The 17158-nt window shown below is 32.8% G+C and overlaps 1 protein-coding gene across 1 annotated transcript; it reads left to right on the top strand.

The window, feature by feature from the left end:
• The first annotated feature begins 35 nt into the window (after positions 1-35).
• Positions 36-16803, top strand: LOC105259241 (protein Wnt-11b-1). Its single transcript, XM_011271071.3, has 6 exons — positions 36-467; positions 837-1201; positions 8871-9112; positions 10502-10854; positions 11076-11350; positions 15809-16803. Exons 2-6 carry the CDS (start codon positions 1116-1118, stop codon positions 15981-15983), a joined length of 1131 nt encoding a protein of 376 aa, XP_011269373.1. The 5' UTR covers positions 36-467; positions 837-1115; the 3' UTR covers positions 15984-16803.
• The last annotated feature ends 355 nt before the right edge of the window (positions 16804-17158 follow it).

Below are 17158 nucleotides of genomic sequence, written 5' to 3' on the forward strand. Positions count from 1 at the left end.
ACCACCATCGACTGGCAAATCCTGCGGGACTGCTCCGACGGACACCTGTAAGCACGCAGACTCCCTGCCGAGCCGGACGCACGGTGCACGAGAAAGTTCGCCGAAATCGTCGCAGATCCTGAAGGATCCTGAGGCGTACTGTCGATGCGTTTTTCACTCGCGATTTCAACGAAAGTGATGCCTAGTGTTTGTGCGCGTGTTTTACATGCGGCCTCTCGTCTCATCTTTTAATTAATTGTCAATCACGTTATTCAAAAGAAAGAAAGTCTCATATTTGAAAATAATTTGATCAGTGAAATTATTGAAATTGTTAGATATTAAACATGTTAATCATTCAAACCATAAATCATTCATATATAGTTTGATCACGGGAATTAATAATTTTGGCTTCTTTTAATAATTTTGACTTTTAAAAAGTGTATTCAGTAATGATTAAGGATTTCATCGATAAATAAATTTAAAATTCGGTAAGGATTGATTAAGAATTTTTGCCTATTATTTTTAATTATTAATAATTATTCTTTGCTATTATTTTTAATTATTATTAATTAATTTAAAAGATATATAGATATTTAAATAATATATAGATATTTAAAAGATATATCATAAGTTTTCTTCTTTTCAACTAATCAATAGAAAAATTTTATTTCTAACATAAAAAATGTTTCTAAGTAACATGCACAAAATTGTCTTGCGAAATAATATTTAAAAAATATCAACACGGATAAAAATATTAATCGGATCCAATACATTATTTTTACCATAAAATTATTTTAAAGAAAAGGTAATTGAGTTAATTGAATAAAATTGATATTAAATACATAAATGTTATATAGGATCAACGATCTCAAGGATACTCTGAAGGAGATAAAAAAGGAACTTTTTAAAATGCATTAAAGATAATTCTTTTCGAAGCCTTCATTTTTCTCACAAAGAAAAGAAAATTCTTAATAGCGATAAATTAAATGATGAAGAACGTGATGAAGAGATCTCAAATCTTGAAACGATTTATGCAACATCGAGGGATGGCTGATGGTCTTTGAAGAATAAAAATCGCAAATAAAAATCGTCTTCGCGGTATTCCGTTAACTTTTTAGAATGTGAAACGGGAAAAAATGCAAATAAAGAAGCTAAGCGGTGCTAAAGTCTGGCTTCTGCTGCTCGTGTTGGTGGTTCAAGATGGCAGATGTATAAAATGGCTGTGAGTACTGATTTATCTTAATTTGAATATCTTATTCAATTTTGTATATTTCGCATATTCAAGAATAATTCATTTTACAATAAATCTGCGATAAAATCAGTTTTTACGTTATGTCTCTATATTCGCGAACTCTGAAATATCAATCGGTTAATGCAACTAAAATGGAAGAAACTTAACTTATTATAATACATAAGGATAATCTCCAATCAAAATTGGCTACCATTAGACATTTTCATTCATTCAAGTCCAGATTCCTGGTTTCCCCTTTCATCATTTTTTTATTGCAATTTAATTTTCCCTGTTGCATATATATATAAGTTTAAATCTAAGTTTTAATAATAATAACATTTGATTATTTTATTTTTTCTAATAATATAAAAATAGATATCAGTTTTAAAAACATGTAAGATATAGATAAAAGATATATTATTTAAATATAAGATATATTATTATAATATATTATATAAATTTAAGATGTATTATTTAAAAATGTTTAAGATGTGTTATTTAAATTATTTATATTTGTAATATATATTTGTAATATATTATTAAAAATATATAAAGGAAGAATTTATAACTTCTGCTAGATAAAAAATTAGAAAAGAAATAAATATCGAATTATACAATTGCAATAACAAGCTAAAAATATATATGCATAGTCGTATGTAAATATTCTTCAATCATTGAATCAAGCAAAGATATCTGAGAAGTTTCTCTATGATCAGCGAACCCTCGTAATAATGAGTTCCATTTGCGCTCTCACGTTCGCTCGTGGTGGCTTCGAACGAGTTCGAAGATTAATGTAGGTCCGTTAATGAGAAACAAATAGATTAGTGGCCGAGGGAAACGCGCTCGAGAGCGCGAGCCGGAGACGTAGTCTTCTATTCTCGATCTCGATCATTATTTTCCTTGAATCAGATCGGACCATGGCGAGATTTAGATCGACATAAATTTCGTACTCGAATAAGGAATAAAGATATCGCTGATGCTGCTTTATGGGTTGCATATGTAAATAGCGATGCCTTATGTTCGTAATCCCGACCAATATGTTTCGCAAATGAAAAGAGGATGATTATCAGTACCAGTTTTAGACATAGCTCGCATCGTGGCGAATTTATTGCGCTTCTTATCAGACTAGTCGTTTTTAATTATCAGCAATGATGATAGAGAAATAAAGAGTATTTTTTATCATGATAAAGAGATAGAGAGTTTTCTTTATCTAATTCATATTATCGAATTTTTATTTATCAAGAAAATAATTTTGAAATATTTCTTTCTCTTTTTCATAATTGCTTTTAATATTACTGTAAATTTTGGAAGCTTCTTTAGATGAGAATCTTTAGATCAATCAATTTCAGATTATTATTGTGGACAAAGTAACCATGCACAAATATTAAGATGAAAATAAATATTTTAAAATAAATACAGGAAAGAATTATTAAATCGCAAGATAGATATGTTAAGATATTAGTATTATTATATATATAAATAAAAAAAATATATATATCTTTTTCTTTATTTTTTATTCTGCTTAAGATTGTTTCGTAAGTCATTTCTCATCATTCATCGATTTCTATTAATTATTTCTACACCAAAAATCATTTCTTTCATCTCAGAAATCGTTATCAAATTATCTCGTTAACATTTAAAGCTGATGTAGAGCGGATTGTCGAGTAACCTTCTTTTTCGAGAATTTCTCGGCCTCTGGAAATGCTTTAATTGTCGTGCGAGATTTGTGTCGACGAATTTCATCGTCTGTGAAGGAGGGCGCGAGGTAAAGGCTAAAGGGGAAGAGAGCGGAAAAAGCGGAAACAGAGAGAAGGTTGAGCGGTGGAAGATGATGAATGGCGGAGTGATGGTGCTTTTGCGTGCAAAACTGAAAGTACGATGAGGGGAGAGGGGAAATACGTAAGGAAGATGATCGGGGAGCGGCACGAGGATGGCCGGGGGTGGAAGATTAGGGGTTGCCTACAAATCGTGATTTATAAACGACGGTTTCCAAGAACTCGCCCCCCAGGAACGAAGCCTACGCAGGTTCTTCTCACGATTCATTTGTTTATAATTATCGCGGCCGACATTGACGGATAATTTCGAAGGGTGATTCAAATTCTCAGTTTTGTTACTTTTCTCGAACAACCATCGATCCTACATTGTCTTAAAGCGTCTGGTAGCAATGTGTCGGACGATGAGCTTTCTGCATTAAGAAGTGTCACCAAACTTGTCGCGCAGTTTTATTTTTTTATTTGGAAATAGTAGAATTTAGACGAAGAATAATGATACTTATGTCTTGAAAATAAAGTAATCAAGATTTAGGAATATAAATAACGGAATTTCATATTATATTTTCATTCTTCTCAAGGCGCGTCATTTTTTTAGTACAATTTTCTAATCTTCTCGGGATTTAAAGAAGTAATAATCTATCCTGAACTGCTCTATGGAGCTATTAATCATCGTCTGAAAGATCGAAGATTGTTGCTTATGACTTCGAGACGACGTTGCGAATAGCATTCTCAGTGAGCAATCTACAGCTCTTTCAGCGGGATCATGTGGATATATTCGTAGAATCGAGGCCAAGGATCGATTTATAATAATTTACTTGCAACGCCCGCAACAAACGCCCGAAGGGTCACATTGAATCACACGCGAGCTGCTATTTATAAGATCATTCTTGACGAGGCGATCTCTACAATGCATCGCTCGTAAATCACGTATTCTTACTTAACGCGAGTTGGAGAGCAACAGTTATATCGCTGCAGCGTGGAATTCGCGTCCTACACAAGGAGATCCTAACTCGCTCGTCTCGTTAATTTGTCATTCAAGGGACACCAACGTCGAAGGGATTATAAACAAATTGATGTTAATTGCGAAACAAGCTGGGTTAATCAATGAAGTACGACTCTATGTAATTTATTAAGAATAAAGAAAAAACATTAATAGCATTCGTTGACAGATAATTAAGATGTGATTTCATTTTTATCTCTTGATTGATAGTGTTTTAAGTACATCATCGTATTCCCTTTTTTTCAGTTAATATACGCGAATGCACGAATCGGTTATATCTGATCGTGGTTTCAGGATAATACGAACCGATTTCATTTCCTCTCTCGTCTTTTCAGATATTCCTTTGAACAGTTCCTCCTCTTTTCAATCTCTTCGATCGGACAAACTCGTAGGCGCCCGCCTATTATCGGTCTCGTAAAAACTACGCTTTACGATTCTACCAGTCAAAATGAATTTCGAAAGTGCAGCTGGTCCATATGCAGTTTCGAAATATATATTGTGATTCTTTTTTTTTTTCGAAGAAACTGCCGTGCATTTTCATAAGAATGTCTGCCACGAATGTCCGTGAAGGTCCTTCTGTCGCGAGATTCTCGCGCGTAAAACGAAACGGTCAACAGTGTACAAATCAAATTATGTAAAATGGTAATATGCACGATAACATTACTATTTTCCTCGATAGCGATCATTTAGATGGAAATTCTGAGAGGAAAGAGAGAGTCTTAAATGGAAAGAGAGAGTCTTAAATGAAAAGAGAGAGATGGGAGATCAAGAGTAATGTACGTTTTACGTTAAAAAAATTATTTATTAAGAATAATACGCGACACAACATATCTCGGAATGCCAGAACAATTTAAAAAATATATTCTTCAACGTAAAAGAATCTCTTTTTTTTCGTGAAAAGAGGTGAATATTGCCATGAACCGTTTCGAAATCTCATGAGAAGCGAAACGAAAGGCGCAGCTTCGACGGATGCTCGTCAGTAGCATTATACCCGACATCCCGCAGGGTGGCACGATATTATACGTCAAAGAGTAAGAAGGAAACATTAGAGCTACTCATAACGAAGGTAGTTATTGAACAATGCAAACGCGATCGCGAAATGACGAGAGATAAGTTGGCCGTAAGCTACTCACGCACGCGTGTGGTATTCATTGTATTTTGTAAATTATTAGCTGCGTTACAATGGGCAATTATCATATTGCAAGGCACTTCGTAAATCATTTTACCTATTTCTATCCTGGCCGTTACATTTCATCTTCCATCGAGATCTGTATAGATCTTTCTGTAACGAGCTTTAGTTTATTATTCCAAGAGATACTTATCTTAGATGAATTATTCATATTTTATATAGAACACACTTGTGCACTATGTTTATTCGCTAATCCAAAGAGATTAATCTAATATTCAAGATTCTAATTTTATTCTGTATAATAATCGACTAATTTGATGATAAAATTTTATTTTTTTGTTTACGTAAAAATCCCTTTCGCAGATAAATTATTATTAATATTTGCGATGTTAATTATTACATGCATAGTACAATCTCGAAATTAATCAGAAGTAAACTATCGCTTTGAGCAGTGATTGGCCTGATGGTACGCATTGCCGCTGATAATTAATTATCTGACACACGATAACAAGTAGTTGCGCATTCGTCTTGAGAGAGCGACTCATAAATTACTTTACGCGCAAAGCTGCGGGCTAAGCAATGCATAATGCAGCTGAAAATTGTACTTAGTTATACAAGCAGTCTGTTATGTATTTTACTGTACATCGATTATTTATTATATGTATCGTATTTTTTACGTTTGATACTTTTTTTCAGTTGCCAAGATAATTTACCTTACTAAGTTTCGAAATTACTTACAAATGATAGATTTCTAGAAAAAGTTTGTTAAGAATTCAAAATATTCGCGATAGAGACTATCAGAATGTCAATTAAATTATAATATAATTGATCAAATGATGGAAAAATAAAATATAGAGAATATAAAATATTTTTTTTTCATTGATTGCATTTTCAAAACGAAGAATCTAAATATAAATATTGTAAAAGAAGTAATTTAAAAATCCAATCCGTTATCGCTCAGTTTATTTCTATAATAGACTGACCGATAAGATAAGATATATTTATCATACACTACAATTTTGCGTTATTACGTTGTTTATTGTGGCTAATTGAAATGGTTGTTTTGATAAATGTTACTTGTTATAAATTATGTAACAATGCGGAACTAATTCGAATATGTGTGATATATCGATAATACGGTTGACGTATTGTAATATGATTTATTATAATTGACAATATAATAAATGTTAGAAAATGTCTGATATATATTATACGTTGTAATTGTTAATAGGAATCGATAAATTGATCATAGAAACTGCTGCTGCTAAAAAAATAATTTTAAAACGTAAATAATAATATAATTTTCAAAATAATTATAACTTTTTGTTATATATTAAAATATATATAGTCTAAAATGTGTTAAAATTATAATTAGAATCTAGACGAAAATATCTGGTTACGCTTTCTAATTTTCAAGTAATTATCTTGTGAGCCGTCGCTTATTATTATTATTCTGTTATTACTTTCGACAAGATCAAAATGCTGTCATTAGAAAGCCTGCTTTAATCATAGCATGATTAATTATATAAATATGTACATTCTTGTGGTTAATTTAATATAATAATTATATATATATGTTAATATATATGTTAATTTTATTAGCAATAATTTTGTCTTTAAATGCGTTATTAAAATAAAGCCAACTGTTATTAATCATTATTAATATAAAAATAATTATTTGTGAACACATATTGCTTAAGGCAAAAATTTTGATCTAATTGTTCGTTTTGTTAAAAATTTGTTAAACATCAATCACACAAAAAAATGATAAAGATTATCTTTTACCTCTTCTTTCTCTTTCGCATAACTATATGAATATTTATTTTTCTTTAAAAATTACGTTTTTTATTATGTAATTGTATTTGAGTTATCACTTAAATAACCTAAATATATTTATTTATGGAAAAAACATATAGTATCGTACATGTAGTACTGCAAATACTTTTTTAATTTATACGAGTAATTGGCGCAAAAATTTTGCTGTGGAAAAAAACAAAATTATAATCTATCGAATCTATTCGCGCATAAGATCAATTGAATTTAATCTTTACTTTGCATTTATTTGTGATTAAGATGTAAAATCAATAATTAACTTTCAGTTGAATACGAAACATGCTACATTTATTATTTCATTTATCAGCGAGTTAAGGTTTCTCATTAATACATATCAGATCGCCGAAGTAATCATCGCAGATTGATGCTTTAATGGACTGATAATTTGAATCAAATATTTATGGTTCGCAAAAGGGTGAACATGGTAAAAATTCCTAGATCGTCCCGAGTAAAAATGTTTCCATCGTGTCGTTTCTTCTTTTTGAGACGCGCAAATGATTCGAGACGCGTGCTCGAGAATTGCGAAGCTTTGGCGCCCTTCATGCGTGCGGCTTTAATGAGCCGTGCGTGCGAAGAATGCACGCGCGATATGTTTGTAAAGAGACATATAATCTTTTACTGCCATCCTTTCCCCTTATAGAATATTTTTTATTTTTGCATATATTTGTCGCGCGATGTCGAACATCGTATGAAAGTATTTATTTCAAAGAAAGTTGCAAATTCGATAGTACCTAAAATAAATGTTACAACAATGTAGAATAGATTGGAAAGAGGCAAGGATATATAAAATTTATATTTGATATTAATGAGAAGAAAAGAGAGATTTATCGGCCCAGAAAGCCATTTACGCGAATGTTACAAGTTTTATGCAAAGCGTATCGCGTTCTCGCGTGGGTTGTAGGGCAATGTGAATGCACGCTCGCGAGCGTTTATGTGGAAATAATATTCCTGAGTCGAGTCGTAACGCGGCGAATCTCTCGGCAAAATGTCATCGAGAGGAAAGGAGCAAGTTGGCGCGAACTTGCAGCAACAGCAGCATCACTTCTCTAATAATGAATTAGAGAGTCGCGGGCTTTTGATAGGGTAATTTCAAGGGTAGGCTCCGTGACACGGGGTTGGCGATTCGGCCATTCCCAGGGTTGTTACGTCTAGACGTGGTGCGGCGACCGCGTGCACGGGTCATTTCGACTTTCAGGTGTCCGTAATTATTATCCCCCGTGTGCGCTCTCGCGCGTTGCGAACCGAGGTTTAGAGCCGCGCGGCATTCAACCCGCGGCGCTTAAAGCCGAGCCCTTTTCAGCCTCTCGCGCCCTATAATTTTCGAAATTCACCCCCTGATTTACGGCACGACGCGGGTCGTACCGGGACTAGGAGAGGTGGAATCGCTCACGGCTGTCGGCCTTTCGACGATCATCCGTCCGACAGAGTCGTACATGCCGAGTGCTTCACCCTGAATTCTACGATCGCGTGTTCTAAAGTGTTAAAGGGAGAAATGAGATCCTTTATGCTAGAACTTATTAAGAGCACCTATTGTTGAATTCTCAATCGCGTAAAACAATTCTGGATCTTTATTGTAATATGTATTATCAGAACAGCAAAATATTAAAAATGACCTTTATATATAATGTTAATTAAAATGTATTATAATTAATCAATTAATTATAATGTGTTATATATAATGATCTTGATTTCAAATTTTATAATTTATATATTATAATATAATTTAAAATAACTTTAATTTTAACGAGATATTTTCTCACACACACACGCACTTGGATATCGGATATGTATTTAGATTTAATTTAGATTTAATTTATGTAATAAAATATAAACGCGTGGTCACATCAATAATACGCGTTATTTTTCTAAATTGAAAATTATGTAGTTGCATATTTAAACGGATAAATCAAAAATTATTCTGTTTAGCGGCCTCGGTCACACCAACACGCAGGACATGTGGACCAGAGAGGCGTGCACCAGTGCAAAGAGCGTGGGTCTGCTGGAAAGAAAGCAAGCAAGAGCCTGCAGGGCTACGCCGGATGTGATGCCCAGTTTAGTGCAAGCTGCCAAAGACACATCTATAGTATGCCAACAGGCATTCCGACATCGCAGATGGAATTGTAGCAGCATCGAACGCGCACCTGACTACACTCCCGAATTGCTTACAGGTTTGTACTAAATATCACATGGGATATCAAAAAATTTTTTAAACATTCTAATAATATTATTAGAATGTTTAATATATAAATTAATATTATTATAATATTTAATATATAAATTAATAATATTATATTATCTAAAGATATTACGAAATATCCATCTAATTTTTTCGGAAAATTATAATTAATAATTAAAAAATAATTGAATTAATAATAATTGAAAAAGTATCTATTAAATATACTTTGTATGAGAAATATCTTCTGTTAAATTTATTGTAAAAAGAATTAACGATGGAGGAAAAATACTGGTTAACTGGATATTGGATTTTCCTCCTTCTTAAAAATTAGCAACTTTAAAGTTAACGAATTAAAAAATTTAAATTATTAAAAAAGAAATACATCGTAAAAATCTTTTAATATTATTCCTAATATTGATATCTCTTATCAATATCGAAAATGTAAAGATTATTATTATATATGAGACTATCTAGTTGTATTACTATGCATCAATATTTTACGTATAATAAATTTGTAATCAGTAATTTTGCGAGACAGAGAGTTGCGAAAGTCGACGAAGATTCCGTGGAAACGTATCGAATATCCTTTGAGAGATTTCCGACGTAAATAGGAAGCGCCTGGCAGGCGCGCCTCAATTAGCGATCATTAACAAACCGTAGCTTCCCTCGGTCTTCATCCTCTTGCCTCGTGACCGGCCTCCGTCGGATTAATCGCTCGCGTTTCACGATGGTTATATTGTAAATAAAAGTGTGCCCTGAGAGATATCGAGATATCTTCCGTTAATGAGAAAACCGAGAAGCGCCAATGAGAGATATATCACGACCACGCGAACGTAATTTTCGCTGTTGTATATTTCATTTTCACGGTTGTACGGTAATCGGCTTTTCTTCAATCATTTCAACTTATAAAAGAAAGACTACAAATGTAATTTTTAATTTGAGAATATTAAAATAAAATTTAATTCCTTACAATGATACATTAAATGTAATCTGCACGCGTGCGGGCGCATTTCATAAATTAAATTATCGAAATTTAAAAATTTGAAAACTATTGCTGTACTGATAATTATTTTATAATTAATTGTAAATAATTATATATAATACACGACTTGATTTAACAAATATGTAATACTAATTTTATCAATCTTTAATAACATGTGCGAATAAATATATCCCCAAAAATTGCTTCTATAAAACATAAAAATATTTCTTCATTATTCAATTTAATATTCATGTAATCTGTAATATAATATATCTGCAATATAACAATATTTAATATATAATTTTATTTCTTTGGGTAGAGTGCATCAATTCGTCAGCGCATCAGCTATAAAAGAAAATTGATTGTTTCACATACGTGTTTCGCGTGTATTTATTACAGGAACGAGGGAGCAAGCTTTTGTTTATGCGATGTCGGCTGCTGCTGCAGTCTGGCGACTTGCACGAGGATGCGCTTTAGGGAGTTTGGCGGCTTGTTCCTGCGCGACTCCACCACGAAAAGAGCCACCTTCACCCTCGGCACTTATGTCGCCCTCGTCTTTCACTACCATGTCCGTCTCCTTCGACACGTTATCCATAAAGAATTCTTTTAAATGGGGCGGCTGTGGAGACGATGTGAGATCTGCCTCGAGGATAGCAAAGCGGTTTCTTCAGGGCGCGGCGCCGCTCGGCACCGGCGCAACCGCCAAGTTTATGCACGCTATTAATATGCATAACAACAGGGCGGGTCGAAGGGTGAGTGTTTGTGACGAAAGAAGAAAGTATTAAAATTAATTAAAACAGACGTGTAGAAAATTCGGCGATTTCTCCCAGAGAATTTTCAGTTTCATCGTTACAATATCTCGAGAAGGATACCTCAAGTCGAGACGAAATTAATCGAAGAATAAGATATTGGTATTCGCGAAGCTCAATCCCTCGAAAGAGTATCTGATAATTAATATTTCTCGTATGAGCAGGCGGTCGAGCAATCCTTGACTCTGGAGTGCAAGTGCCACGGGGTGTCGGGATCCTGCAGCGTGCGTACCTGTTGGCGCGGTCTGGGCGCATCGGGACCATCCGCCGCCGGAAGTCGTTTGCTTCACAGATACGCTACCGCGGCTGAGGTCAGACCGAAAGGGTCCGGCGGCAGACTACCTCCTTTATATCATCACGACAGTCTACTATACACCACTAAAAGTCCGGATTACTGTCTACCGGATAAGAAGAGGGGCAGCCTCGGCACGATCGGCAGGTTAGATGAGTTATTATTTTATGTGATGTATAAATTGTATCCGATCACGTATAATGGTAATAGTTACATGATATAAATCGCCAAAGATGGAATGCTTAAATATTTCTCTAAAATTTGAAGATACAAAGTGCAAAAATATCGACGATAGTTATGTGCCTTAATGTTATGTATTCAAGATCATCTAATTTCTTAATTTTCCAGCTTATCAAAAGTATAAGCTATATAAAAGATAAAAGATAATTGCACATTGTTTCAGAATTGTGTAATCATGGAGATGCTATCCTCTTTAAAACGACTAGTCTTTCAGAATAGAACTTGTTAGAGCTAATAAATTGGTTTAACTAGCTCGTTAAAAATATTTAATTTATAAACTTGTGATTTCGTAAGCACACTACAAATTTCAATGTCTCTTGACATGATTATTATCGATCGAATTCTACTTTAATGTGACTAGCAACGTAAAAAAAGGAAATTATTATTTATAAATTATTTATAAAATTCTATTACGAAATGATTTTTTTTCACATAATGTCATATAATTCGTAACGGAAAAATAATAAGATAAACTCATTTCTTCGTTGATTATTGTGTTAATTAATCAAACGATATTATGTATCATCATAATCATAAATATATTCATCACAATCATACATATATTTATTAATATATGCATTTAACATGCATAACGATATTTCTCGTCAAAAGCAAAAATTATTTTCTTTTCAAATATCTAAATGAATAGGCTACCGAGCTTACAAATGATTTAAAAAGAAAGTATGCGTCAAGATAATTTAGCGCTTATGTTAATGCTGCAAAAATTCTTCTCCTGGCTTTTTTCGTTCCTCAACTGAAAAAAAAGCGCGAACGACTTGGCAGGCAGAAAAAAGGTATGCCATAGTGGTTGCGTAAAGTGAAGGGCGGCCATGAAGGCAAAGAAAGATATGAAGACTGCAGCCGATCCACTTTTTTCAGTAGCCGCAGGCTGGAGAGCCTCCTTTCTTTCTCGGCAGTAGTTATCTTCGCGATAGGTCATTAACTTCCCTCGAAAATACATTTGAGAAGCTAATTATAATCTTTGATGATGAATTCTTGCGAAATCTAATGTTTGATTGAAGTAAAAAATATTAAAATTGACGTTCTATGGTTTTTCTTACGACATTCTCTTAATGTGTGATTTCAGTTCGCAAAAAGGCACTGCCCATTGATAGCGAGCTCGTGTGATTTTATCACATGCATTTTCCTAGCTAGTAATCCAGGTTATGGGCTGATGGTGTATAAAAGTGCGAAGAAAGACCATTAGCACGGCTATAACGTAGCTCTTATGAGGCATCCGGTCACTGTTGTGACTTGCGATTTCTTTTTTAGCTTATACTCATCTTCTAGTTGCAATCAATGATTTTAATAATCATTATCTCAAAATAATATCTCCAGGGTAAATATTCCTCTAAATCATTTATAACGCCTCTCCAAGTTGTTTCCAATGAAATATTGATTCAAATGTTGTTATATTAACTAATTTTGCTTCAATAATCAACTCAAACTCTCTTCGTTTCTCTTATGTTAATATTCTTTATTTTAAATATGAGATATAAACTGTTAAAAATTGTTATTATATATTATAACCGTATAAAAATTTATCTAATCAAAAATTACTCCAATTAGATAGTTGTTCATTTTATTAAACAATAATTATTACTTCAACATTAATTTTTAATGGCATGTTTAACTTATCGTTCCCTTTAGAATCTTAATTTATCGGTTGCAATCTTATTTTCTGTAAGACGATCGTTGTTTTTTAATTTGACGATCGTTGTTTTTTAATTTTTTTGTTATATTAGTCGGAAGTCATATCAGATAATAAAATATTTCGTTCATCTTGTTACTGTCTCAGGACGACATAAAATGTCTAGCCACACGCAACGAATTTCTCCACTTCGATTAGTTATCTTCGACATTAACTAGAGAGTCAAGTTTATTTATGTGACTACGTCCATAATTACGCACGAAGCGAGAATGAGAGAAGACGTTTCAGAGATAGGGTGTCCTATCATCTCGACGATGACGACACTCGTTCCGAACCTGTTTTCCAAATCGAATGAATAGGTCTGTTTTATGATGCCGAATACCGTTACGACTGCCCATTCACAGTCTTGTTTCTTGGTTTTTTTTTTTACGAAAGGTGTTAACGTTAATTTTCGCTACGTGTCATTTCGCGAGCTACTGTTCGAGGAGCACTTTTAACGACGTTACTTTACGACTTCTTGAAAAGCTTGCGCTGCAGGGTAGAGTTTTCCCGAGACCCACATCATCCTTTAGTCATGGATTGTTTGATAAACGTGGAACGAATTTCTCTTCACATTAAATTCGATATCAAATCGTCATTTAATATATTTTCCTCATTTTTAATAATTATTAAAATATTGTGTATAATCAAAATAAGTTATACAAAATGTTCTTAAGCAAGCTTATTACATATAGAATACTGTTTGAATTATCCTGCATAAGAAACATTTGCTAATTCATCACGGTGAAAGAAAGATGCAAGTCGCATCCGGTCTAGCAAGAAGGGCGGCTTTTTGCAATATACGATGATTGCATTCGTTACGGATTTTCCGGCAGCAGAGAGATGGCTCTTCATCTCAAATTATCTACGCTTTGTTCCGTGTGAATTAAGATCACCCACAGCATTTCAAGAATAACGTTTTGTGAAGGTGAAGGAAGTATCGGATATGCGATGGATCCGGTAAATTCTTTGTTTCGTTTCGCTCGGTCCATAAATCGTCGAAGCTTATTATTTGTACTCTCCATGCGCTTACACAAAAAACATGCGACATAGAAAAGATGTAGATATAAATTATATATCGGATGTCATGATATTTTTCTATGATTATAATGACCTATATTTCTATTGTATATTTAATTCTAAATGCAATTTCCTCCACGTATAAAAAAATGTAATTTTTATATTATTTTAAATAAAATAAAGAATAAAATAAGAGATAGTCCTAAATGATAAAATTATGAAAAGTACTTTTATCTCTTGATTTTAAATAAAGCGTGTTATATGTATTAAAAAAATGAAGATAAAAATTGAATTCAATTAACGTAAAATAATTTTTTTCTTTTGGTAATGATTTCACAAGAGATAAAATAACATACTTTTTGGACTTTATAAGTGATCAGGAAGCTATCATTCATTAATGAGCATGCTAACTCTCTATTCCTCCGATTAGCCAATATATCTTAGTCTATCTTAGTCGGATATTATTTTCTTTTTATGCAAACATGATTTCACATATTAATTTTGTGGCGAGTTTTATCGGCGATGCGAACTATCGCGCGTGTCCCTGATGCGCGAGAAATTTCTTTTATTTTTAAAAGACATGTAAAACGAAATCCAATAATTTTCGAAGTGATTTATAAACTAAGTTAATTCGATTCGTTTGTTTGCTGATATTTCATTTTCCATCCATTACTAATGTGTAGTGTTAGGGTCTTTGGGCACCACTGACTCACCTCGCCGGTTTATAGCTTACAACCCAATAATTATAAACCCGCGTATAATTATACAAAATAGGCGTGGCGAATATTTATCGCGCGGGATGCCTTCGATCGTTCCATGTACGACGAGAGATTTTTCGTGATCCTTTTTTATTAACACCACGTATGCGCGTAATCTACGCAGATAGTCTCGTTTGCTTAAAGCCAACATCTTTACAGCATATCAAGTGGACATCATGCAAATCGATTAATAATAGAGTCCGAGAAGTTTTATCGAAGTAACCGGAGGCAGTTTCGATTATTAAAATTACATAGTTCTCTCTTTCCCTTCCATAGATTATCATAAATAATTTTTAAAGAACTATTACGTACGAATAGGGTGAATAGTCATTCACGTAATATCCGGTAAATGCGATTATATTAATGGAATAATTGTGCAAATAATAAAAAATAGTTAATTATCGCTAAAAATATTATACTGAAAAGTAATTTAAATAAGATCTTATTTTATGTACGAGTTTCTTTTTTTAATTGTACATACATATAGTCCAATTAAATTTTTTTTTTAATTATTTCATATTATTTAAAGTAAAAAAAAAAGTATAATATAAAAAATTCAATTTTCATTTTATCTCTTTCTTTCTTTTTGTATTATATGTACAATAAAAAATTCAATTTTCATTTTATCTCTTTCTTTCTTTTTGTATTATATGTACAATAAAAAATTCAATTTTCATTTTATCTCTTTCTTTCTTTTTGTATTATATGTACAATATAAATCTAATATTATTAGAGAGCAATACATCAAGTATTGCTCTCTAATAATATTAGATTTATATTGTACATATTCGACTTATTCATAATTTATTATTAAAAATTTCTAGGAAACTAGTAATTTAGAAATTAATATTTCCATGTAGCAACAATTATATAAAAAATTAAACAAAAACTTTACAGACAATGTAATGGCAGTAGTTCTGGTTACGAGGGCTGCGAATACCTTTGCTGCGGACGCGGTCACGTTACCAGGACCGAGAACATCCTGGAGAGATGCGACTGCAAATACATCAGTTGCTGTTATGTGAGATGCAAGACGTGCAGACGGGTCATACAAACGTACGAATGTAATTAAATATGCGAATCTGGGACAATTAATATGTACGAGCGGGATGAATGCAGCCTTAATCCACTCGAAGAAGGAAGCACCGAAGGGCTAACGACGGAATTAGATCTACATACGTGCGCGTCACATGTAACGATCCATTCAATTTATATAAATTATATAAACCAAGACCAAATCAATTCTATGAGATGCGCGAGGATGTGAAAGTTGCATCTCGAGTGAGATTTGCACATTCGGCGGCAAGTGAAAACCTGATTTTGCGAGCGAAAAAGAAAAATGCGACGTTAATTTAGGCGATAAATTATTTATCGTGAATATATAACTCAGTACGTAATAGAGGAGTTATTTATATCATGCTATATTTGCTATTTATTCAATGTATGTGCGTGTGCATGCGTATATGTGTGTGTGTGTGTGTGTATGTGTATCGTGGAAATTTTATGTTTGTCTGCACCGCGAATGATGATAATTTGTTTGCCTCTCGATAATCGCGGAATTAATGTAAATTGCGTTACGAAGGGATCGTCATAGTCGTCGACATTTCACGACTTTAAACGTAGATCAATGCAATGTATGTACATAGAATGCTCAAATTCAATGTAACCTACATTCTGCAATATAACTTACTTAGAAATGACATCTCAATCTTATTCAATCGTTTCCCGCCAAACGAAAATAATTTACATAGCTTGCACGATGGAATTTACAATTTGACACTGTTTAATTAGATACACGATAAGATTCAATTTTCATAGTGGAGATTTATGCGTGAATATAAATTAATCAACAATATATATATCGGATCAGATCGGTTTATCGCCGGAAATAACATGAAATATTTTTCATGTTCTCGTCAATTTAAAGTTTTTTTCTTTTTTGTATAATATTAATTATTCGAAAAAGAAATTTATCGAATAAGAAATTTATCGATCAGATGGAATGACAAAGTAATCCGCCAAGTAATTCGTGTTTTATATCATATTAAATATGTATCATGTCTGTCGGAATGCGTGTGAATGATATAATAAACACAATGATACCTGCTCGCAAGTTTGACCAAATTTAAACATTTCATTCTAGATTATTATTGTAAGAGACAATAATCGAAGAATTTTGATTAATATTGTACAATCTCGAGAATTATTTTTTTTCTCTACATTTTTTCTATTATATAGATCACCAAA

This window comes from Camponotus floridanus, unplaced genomic scaffold (genome assembly GCF_003227725.1).
Source record: "Camponotus floridanus strain SB8 unplaced genomic scaffold, Cflo_v7.5 scaffold9, whole genome shotgun sequence".
In the NCBI taxonomy this organism is placed as follows: Eukaryota; Metazoa; Arthropoda; class Insecta; order Hymenoptera; family Formicidae; genus Camponotus; species Camponotus floridanus.

Coding starts and splice junctions, on each gene's coding strand:
- LOC105259241 (XM_011271071.3), top strand. CDS start 1,116: ATGCAAATAAAGAAGCTAAGCGGTGCTAAAGTCTGGCTTCTGCTGCTC. Junction 9,113..10,501: donor CACTCCCGAATTGCTTACAG/GTTTGTACTAAA, acceptor TATTTATTACAG/GAACGAGGGAGCAAGCTTTT. Junction 11,351..15,808: donor AGCCTCGGCACGATCGGCAG/GTTAGATGAGTT, acceptor AAAACTTTACAG/ACAATGTAATGGCAGTAGTT.